Source organism: Populus alba, chromosome 11 (assembly GCF_005239225.2).
Source record: "Populus alba chromosome 11, ASM523922v2, whole genome shotgun sequence".
NCBI classification, from domain to species: Eukaryota; Viridiplantae; Streptophyta; class Magnoliopsida; order Malpighiales; family Salicaceae; genus Populus; species Populus alba.
The window spans coordinates 16,334,491-16,344,075 of record NC_133294.1 but is presented as its reverse complement, the minus strand read 5'-3'; the positions used below and the strand labels follow the sequence as shown (position 1 = coordinate 16,344,075).

General features: G+C 33.0%; 1 protein-coding gene across 1 annotated transcript; it reads left to right on the top strand.

The window, feature by feature from the left end:
* The first annotated feature begins 221 nt into the window (after positions 1-221).
* Positions 222-6,636, top strand: LOC118047435 (uncharacterized). The gene is made up of 16 exons (XM_035056733.2): positions 222-381; positions 466-606; positions 1,083-1,174; positions 1,444-1,540; positions 1,964-2,007; positions 2,285-2,376; positions 2,858-2,949; positions 3,028-3,174; positions 3,709-3,856; positions 3,965-4,041; positions 4,535-4,606; positions 5,168-5,215; positions 5,289-5,416; positions 5,514-5,670; positions 5,806-6,016; positions 6,319-6,636. The coding sequence occupies exons 1-16, from the start codon at positions 259-261 to the stop codon at positions 6,366-6,368; spliced, it is 1,719 nt and encodes a 572-aa protein (XP_034912624.1). The 5' UTR covers positions 222-258; the 3' UTR covers positions 6,369-6,636.
* The last annotated feature ends 2,949 nt before the right edge of the window (positions 6,637-9,585 follow it).

The following is a 9,585-nucleotide window of genomic DNA, read 5'->3' as shown; positions in this document are numbered from 1 at the left end:
AATTTATATAGATGATTAATTGATGAAGGGATTGGCTGTAAGAATTATTTAAATTATTTTTTTATAATAAAGGGATTAAATAATTCGATTTTAAAAACCATAGACATTAATTTATATCTAACTTATTCTAACAAACAAAAAAGAAAAAAAAATTGGTTTAGTTATTAAGCCATGTGAAACGACAGCGTTCTCATTCGCTAATAACGAAAACACCAAAAGAAACCACAGCTTGTTCTTTCCATTAGAAAATCAAAAGAAATGGGAGGTGAAGATGGTGATGGAGACAGAAACTGGGATTTCCATCTCCGGACATTATCAAACAGCACTAGAGACTCTAATTTAGCAAACAACCCTGCGTCCGATCCCTCTCTTCTCCATTCCGTAACTCCCTCCCTCCCTCTCTCTCCGTGCTTACATCTACATGTTTATAATAACGGCGTCGTGTTTTTTGGACTTGATGATTAGGTGAAGAGGCTTCATGAATTGTGTAAAGAAGAGAATTCAGAGGATTTGATAGCCAGGGTTTATCCGCAGATCAACAAACTCTTTCAACGCTCTGTTTCTTTGCTTTCTCAATCTACAAACTCCTATGGACTTCTCTTGCTGGTCTCTTCTTTTCGTCTTTTATTTTTGTTGTTGTTGTTGTTGTTGTTGTTATTTAAGACTTGCTTTTAATGGCGGAAATTGAACACTTTTTTGGATTTTTATAATTTGCGCAATTTTTTAAAAATATTTTATGAGTGATTTATAGGTGTGATAATTTCATTTTATTATTAGATTTGCATTCAGTGTTTTTTTTTCTTGTGTTTGTTTTCCGAGAAAATGCTGGAAAATTGCAGGAGTTGAATTTTGAAATTTTTAGTAGCGGTCAAATTGCGTTTTAGGAGTAATTTTAGCTTAGCTTATTAAGTTTACTATTATCTCAATGTTTGCTTGTTTGGTCGTTGAAAAACATTGTAGAAATTGAACTTTAAACTAAAAGAATGGTGAAGTTTTTGTAATGAAATTGCATTTTAGGTTAGTATTGTGATAGGGACGGTGAATTAAATTGTGGCTTATACTCTCTCATGTTTATTAATCAGGCTATTCTTCAATTTTTCCTTGATTTTGGAGAGGTGGTTCTGCATGATGCGGACCCTAGTTTGCGGACATTTCTTCGTTCATGTTTGAGCCGGTAAGGTTTTTGTTGACAGTATTTAAGCATGTGCTATACTTTCAAAATTTTAAATAAACGTCATGTTTTTTTTTTAATGGTATATAAAAAGCAATTTGAGTCATCTTGGATGATGGTTAATTTTTTTGGTATATTGCTTTTATGTTATTTAAGTGTTTTGAATGGGATGCTTATACCTTTGAGTTTAATATGCTTTTGTTTTCTATGAATAAAATCCAGTAATGGTTGAATGCTCACTGCAAACATATCTTATTCTAATTTGGTTGCAGTGAATTTGCAGACCCAGTTGTTGCAGAAGCAACTCTTGACTTTCTAAATGTGAACAAGAAAAAGATTTTAACTTCTTTCCCCACCTTACTACCTCAGGTATGACTAATGATGTACATAACTTTATGTCAGCTAGATTGCACAATGGTATGGGTTTAGAATATATAACTGCGAAAAATTGCAATAGCTTGTGAACTATGGGGTTTGTTTTGCTTGTGCTGGAGCTTTCTGCATGCTTCTGATGGTTTGTACATTATCATTAACTCTCTGACTTCATGTGAAATTTAGTCAAATGCATTCCAACCTCTATGTTAGTTGCAATCCCTTTAGTTGAGCTACAGATCACAGCAAAGATAGTCAAATGAAAATTAGAACATTTGAGCCTTGGAATCAACAACAGAAAGTCTAAGCAGTAGCTTTTAAACATTCATTTGAAATTCCCGTGTTGAAGAAAGAGATGGAGATGATGAGCAACATGATTTCCATCTATATCTCAATCTTATGGTGATCATTTGTTTGCAGTTTTTTCCATTGTTGCTGAAGCTGATTGCATGGAATGGAGAAAAGTAAGTCTGTTCACCAACTTTACTAGCAATAAATTATTAATGAAAAAACAAAAAACAAAATACTAACATGGAGATTGTTATTGTGAATTATGGAGATTTCTGGAGGTCTTAACTGTCAAGTTTTATTGGGGTGCAATCATTTTTTTCAGTATTTACTTCTGACAGGGTACTTGTATATCAGCATCCAAGGGAAGTACTAGGGAGGAATTTCCTTTAATGCGTTAACTGGATGTAACAAAGGAAGCCGACTGATTGTTATTATCTGTTTGTCCTGCAGATTAGAAAAATCATTTATGAAGATTTTTCCAGGGTTGATGATGTCACCTGGATCGTTTCTTCCTCTATTTCCATCTTTAGTGGATTTGCCAAGTAAGTATATATGTTTGGCTATTTTGTTAACTGTTTGCTTCTCTTTAATACTTCTTGTGATTTCATTTTAGTTTCTGAAGATTTATTTATTCTTATTTGTTCAAGTGATTTTCTTAGTTATATGTCATTGTTGCTAGATAATATGTATACATTTGTAGTTCATAATTTTTTAATTTATTACTGCATATTACGTTGCTTATTTTTTGTTGTGCTTTGTTTTAAAAACCTCTGCTTTTACCTGCACTTGTAGGAGTAAGTTTTTGTTTGGCAAAGTTTCAAATGCTTATGATGCACGTTCTCTTCTAGCAATTACTGAATCTCTCTTTTCTCTAAAAAGGAAAAATTTGTTAAATGAGATTTTGGAATTAGACTTGAATATTTGAAATGTTCTTCAACTCTGTCATTATGGTGTTTTCCTTTGTCCATTTTGTTTGCAATTAGGTAAAGCAAGTTGTGACTTTTTCTTTACTGTCTGTTCTAGTTTTGGTAGTGGCATTACAAAAGGTAGAAAGGAGCTCAGGTTCACTTATTGGAAGCAGCATAGCCTCCATCCAGAAGAGTACGGCTCCTGAGGTTGTTTTTGGGACTATGTAATTTACTTTTTTAAGAGCATGTGACACAACCATGGATACTCATTGTATCTGGATGCAGATGCTACTTGCTCTCATGGATGAAGCTTATACTGGCTCAACAATAGCAGATGGTGGGGCCGACTCTGAATCTGAGGATAGCAGTGCAATAGATGCAGCTGATCCTTTTTTTCTTGAATTTCTCAAGGATGAAAATGATGGGCTTCCCGTACGGTTCCTTCCGTGTCTCATTTTCTTCTTGCTAGTGGACACATATAATTTTTTTTACTGTTTAAACTTGCAAAAAAGTTTAGGGATATGCAGTTCTTTCTAGTTTTTTGTTTTTTAAGGATCACTATTGATTTCTATCCAATTCTCATTTTCTTTCAAATGATTCCTGCAGTGATGTTGCTTTTCTATTTTCACTTCATATATTACCTTTTCTCCCTCCGTTTCAAATTTTTTGTTGTTCTAGTTTAATCAGAATTAGCTATTTTTCAGTTTCCTTATGTTCCAAATCCCTTGATGGCTTGATTTTTCTAACCTTAACTCATTTAATTTTTCCAGTTGTTAACCTCTCTATATAGTATTACTTGCTCTTGTATTGGAGGATAAATAAGTTTAGAGTCAAAGTTGAGATGCAGATGCATTATTAAAATACTTATAATTGATTGATGCTTGATTGATATTTTAAAGTCATTGCTTGAGAATTTTTTTCTTTCTAACATTTCTAATTGGTTGTTGCATAAATGCTGAATTTCAGGAACGGCATTGGACTTCTCCTGCAATGGTTGCCACTTTACAGGCTACAATCAACACCCCTCAGTCTGATCGGTTAAAGCAAATGCTCAAAATGACACCTCGACTTCTCGATGTGTATTTCGCTATATCGTTGCGTGATGTTAATGATTGTATGTTAATACTTTGTTTTTCAGTGGATTGACTTTCAGCTTTTGGAAAGGAGGTTATAGCTTTACATCTAAGCTCATGCTCTCTAAGATTGTTCCCTTGCTTTGCAGCTTTAATCTGCGCATTGATTCCCCTGCTTATGTCAAGAAATGACACAATGTTTCCTGACAAAATATTTTCTTATGAGGTATGTTCATATTTGAAAGTAATTGGAATGTTTTGCTTTAGGTGTCTACAGTATTGATCTGCACCTTGATTGGTGAATGAACAATGCTAGATTGATAAATAGATGGAATAAATTTCTCTCTTATACTAGAACTTAATAGGAACTGTGTATTAAAGCTTAATGGAATAGACTGTGCTAGTTTGGGGGTGTTTTTCTTTGGGAAGAAGGGGTGGCTATGCGTGTAAATTAAGAATAGTTATAGTTGTTGTGCCATCTCATCTATTTCATATTAACTTTGGGAAAAACCAGAAACAAAAAAGACGCTTTTTTTTTTGGAAAAGAGGGAAACACGGTTATACATTATTTGTTCTTTGATTAAGCCTGGAACTGTTAATTTTACAAGACAAACATGATGCTGGTATCCTCTGGAAATGCATTTGTAGTTTAGACCTTGGATTGATGAAATATTAATTGATGACCAATTAAAGGAAGAATAAAAACATTATGCATGCAGGTTCGTAAGAGGCTCTTAGAGTTCATGCTTGCTGCATTTCAGCGATCTCCAAACTTCATTGCTCTCCTGAAGGTAAATCCTTGAAATGTTTTGCTGCAAGGAAGATGTTATATTAGTTACACATGTAATTTTCCTAGACATATTTGGGGTGAGCTATAAATTGCTGATGGGAGATGTGTCAAAATGGCCATTCGATATGTATTCAAAAGTTTATGGTAATGGGACCAATGTAGAAAGTGGTCTCTTGGTGTTTTTAAAATGCAAAGTTTGAAATTACAATTTTGATGCTCAAGTGGCAAAGGGAGATGGATTTGTTGGTACTGGCAAAAGGTTTAAGTTGTAGGCACCATTCCCCCACCCCAACCCCCACCACAAGCTGTTGAAGAGAAATGGAATTGTTATACATTTTTTGACGTGCTAAAATATTGTGGTCAGATTTTTTCTTTGGGAGTATTTATTGAGTGTTGCAGTTCTATACATGCTACAGTTTTATTGGCCAATGACCAGACTCTTTTGATAACTATTGGATATCTCCACATGCTTTTGAATTTTTCATGGAAATCATTGTTTCGAGAACCTGTATTGTATGCATCTTTTCATAGGATTCTTACAGCCTTTTAAACTCTGTTACAGAAACCTATCATGGATAGGCTTGGAGAAGCCTATGACAGCCCTGCAAAGGTTAGCTGATTGCAAATGTACAATTGTGTAGAGTATTTATTGTATTCTTCTCATTGCATGCCTTTTTCTATAGACAGAATTGGCTTTACAGCTGTGCTGGGCCATTGGAGAGCATGGTGGGGGAGGTGGATCTCACAAGGATGCTGCTCGTGAGCTTTTTGAGAGTTTAGAACTGCTTTTATATGAAAACCTATCCACTAGGTATGATTTTTAATTATCCTTTCTGTCATCTAGATATTTTCTTTCTAATGTTGGCTGTTAGTTTACTGATTTCATTTTCTTTTGTTCAATTGGTAAGTCGTCTTGGTTTAAGAGAGTCAGCTTTGAGATCTGGTGGTGAAAGCTCAAGAAAGTCATCACAATCAAGGTTGCTTTGTTTTGTTGTAACAGCCATTGCAAAGCTTGCCTCATATCACCGGGAATTATTACCGAGGGCACGCGTATCCTTGGGCAAGGTCTGTTTAGAACTTTTTTTGGATTGGTCTTGATATTGGCTGAAATTGCACGTGTGAGAATGAAATGAAGTGCAATCCTCTATATATGAATGTATTAGCTGTTTTCCATAATCAAATATCTTAATTGTATTTCAGGTAGCCCGATCTCGGATCTCAGACGTTAGGGTTTGGAGGCGTGCACGTGATTATTTGGGTTTAATGAATGAGCCTGCAATTTGTTTGTCTGTTTTGGGGCCTTCAAGACCCTCAGATGGAAACATGCAAAAGCCAGGAACTGTCAACTGGAGTGAAGGTGGCACAAAGATGATTGCACATATTCCGTTTTACATTCTTGGTGAACAAGAAGGTAAGAAATCTTCTCTGCATTTTTTCTTTAGATGGGTCAAAGATCGGGGAATAACAAAGGAAGAAGAAACGAAGGGTTTTTATGCCTTGCTCTCAACTGAGGAACTAATTTTTTTTTCCAATCCATGAGCCTGAGTACATTTCATAGCCTGCTCAGTGCAGTGTTGAACATCCCTGCATTCGCCTGATGGATTCAAATAATATTCAATTACAACCCGATTAGATTGGATTAGATCGGATTAGATCTAGCTATGATTCATCTTGTTTTTCCGCCATTAAACTGAGCATTGCTTTGTGTTGCAGGTCCGCCTTTCCATGATTTTTCCTTTTCAGATATCTTTCCTAGAAGATGATGGCCGCTTGTTCAAAACGGAATGCATCTCTAGTTTTGATTTCATACGAATCCTGTTCAGAATTTGATTGGTTTTTCCTTTTTCAATATCAACATGGATTCCTTTTGTGCCATAATAGCTAACACTATCAACTGTTAGTAACTTCATCTTCCCTTTGCTTCAGTGCTCCATTTGTTCATCATTTTAGTGAAGCAATTCATAGTGTAGACGACCATCATCCTCATTGGCTAGACATGTTTAAAGCAATTGAGTGGTTTTTGGTTTTGTACATCATTTTCAGACATGTTTAAAGCAAACTGCGTCCGAGCAAAAAGCTTGCCCCAAAACCCTAGATTGGGAAAACAGGAGCTACAATGGGCAATTCAAAATTAAGGTCAACAAAATACAAACTTCAAAGGGTCAGGAGTAAGCATCAAAGCTCATCCTGTTTACTATACTTCCATAAAAAAAATGCTGCCTATTAGTTTCTGTGTTTTTCTTATACTACAATTATCTCCTGTTCTTGTGCGCTGCAACAACATGAACATGACAATTAGTACGACTCCTAGAAATTAAATACGAAAGTTTTCTATGTTTTCAAAAGTTGGAACTGGCAAAAGGAAAATATGAATCAGATCATCATCCACCATGGCATGAATGATTTTCAACTTTTTAGCACCATCAAGACCTTATGCATCAATTCAACTGAAGATCAATGCAATGCCTGTAAAAGTCATCTGTAACATAGATATTAAATCCGGTGAACTTTATTTATTTGTTTTTTAAAAAATGATATCATTTTGTTCTTTTTGTTTGAAAAAATTGTTTGAAACAGCATCATTTTTATATAAAAATACCTGAAATGATGTCAATTTAGAGATGCTCGGATCCAGAAATTGTCAATAGAATGAATAGTGTCTTGATAAAAGCTTCTCATCATTCTACCAGCCAACCTCAACAAACTATAAATGTTGCTTAAAGTCATAGGAAATTCAAGTCTCACATCTGTTCTTTCAATTCAATCGTCTTCAAGCAAAGCAAGAAAGGTAATGTTCTTAGCACTATCAAAGCCAGTCGAGGGTTCTATTTCCAACTGGTTCGCATGTCGGACTATGGTGGCAACGCAACGCATTGTTCTAAATATAGTTTGAGACTAATTCAAGTAAACTATAGTATGGGATTTTTTTCAATTAGCACAAGTTTTTTTTTTTTTTATTAAGAAAAGGTGTTTTGTTGAAGAGATAAAAATAGATATAAAAATAAATCTCTTTAAGACAATTTTAGATTGAATATATATCATTTCAAAAAAAAAATAAAAAAAATAGAGGATATGTATCATCTGTTTCAACAATCTCTATCTTTTTTTTTTGCGCAAAATAATAACTAAACGTTACTTAACTATTTATAGTAATTTCCAAACTGATATATCCACAAGCAAGTGATGCAGACATGAAATTCTGCCTTCATCTGAAAAGAATTCAATTAAGAGTATCTTATGAAATCAATTATTCACACCCGTGTTTGATGAAAATGAAAAAAAAAAAAAACTTTTGTCACACAAATACCAACACATATAATATGCAATGCAACATATCACATACAATCAATGCATGAGTTACTTGAAGATTCTTTAAAAAATTAAAGCATTCAAGGGCATACGTAGAAGTATTTTTTGTGGTCCTATTACTATTTGCTAAAATGTGCTTACTTTATAATGTTTATGTTTTTTTTATTTATTTACATGTTATGTTATAACGTTGATATAATGTTATTAACATATTATACACATGATGTTATGAATATATTATTTAAGGCATTCATAGGTTTCTAATGTCAATTATGATATGTATATGTCTCGGAAGTGCTAAAAGCTGCCTTGAGTGTTGTTGGAATTTCTGGAAATTCTAAAAAAAAACATCGATTGTTTTTCAAAACAGTCATCAATCTTTTTAGAAATGGTTAGATTGTTTATTCAAAATGACTACATATGATTATAACATGTATTGAGTCATGTTATATGTACTCTAAGCTTGATTTTTAGGTCATCTCTTTGCTCTTGGTTATTCCCATTTCGATGAGCTAAAAGGGAAGAAATATACGAGATGATTAAAATATAAAGAGATGTTTATGTGATGGTTTGAATTATTCCAAAAATATGAGAATAATTTCGTGTGATGATTGAATATGAGAGTGGATAAAGGCAATACCCCGGCTTTTATTTTAATAAGGTAGATGACTTGATGACACGTCATTCCTTCTATGTTTTTTTTTAAAATAAACAAATGACAAGTCATTGACGGTGGAAAATGACATGTCATTTACTAGTAAATTTGGTGACCACTTCTAGTTGTTGACCATTCAGGGTCCGTGTTTTTGAACTCCAATTGTTTTTTCAACCATTCCTTTCATTTTAAAACATAAAAAAACATCCTAAATATCTCAATAAATCAATTACAACCCCAAAACACCTTTAAATTAGTAAAAAAAAAAACTGTAAATTAAATTGATTAAAAAAATTCCAAAGTCCTGATCTATGTTATCTAATGAGATGAAAGTTTAATAACATGACAATGACATTTATCTTACCAAGAGAAACCTATTGATATCAGGATTAATTTTTTATTGTTGTCAGAATATAGACAATTGCCCACCTTATCTCTAATTCTCTATTTTTTGACAACTTTCTCATTTTTTTTTTCAAAACTTGAGGAATGAGAAGTAAAAAAAATAAAAAGTTCAGGATTTAAATATAAAAGTCTAAAATTAAAAGGACCAAAGTTACATAAATGAAGATTTTTGGGATGGGAATGATATTTTTCAAGTGAAAATGGAAAAAAACCCATGTTTTTGTTATTATTAAGGTCCTTTTTTTTAATTGTTTTATACTACAATTTTAAAATATATTTATCAAATTGGGTATCTAATTCAATTCTAGAATTTTGTAAAACACCTTGAATTCTCAAGAATATATAAAGAGAACACAAATATCAAGTCATATAAAATATCCCAAATGAGAATGATAAAATTAAAAAAAGAAGATTCAATTGCAAAAAAAAAAATAAAAAAAAAAGATATTGTTCAATAAATAGTTGTATCCATACTGCTGCTTTGTGAGAGTGAGAGAACAGTAACCAAAAGTATAAATATATGTATTTATAGTTTTTTTTCCTCTGTACTAATAAGCCATAATGATCTTAATTGATAGCGATGTTTAAATCATAGAGAGCTTGCATTATTG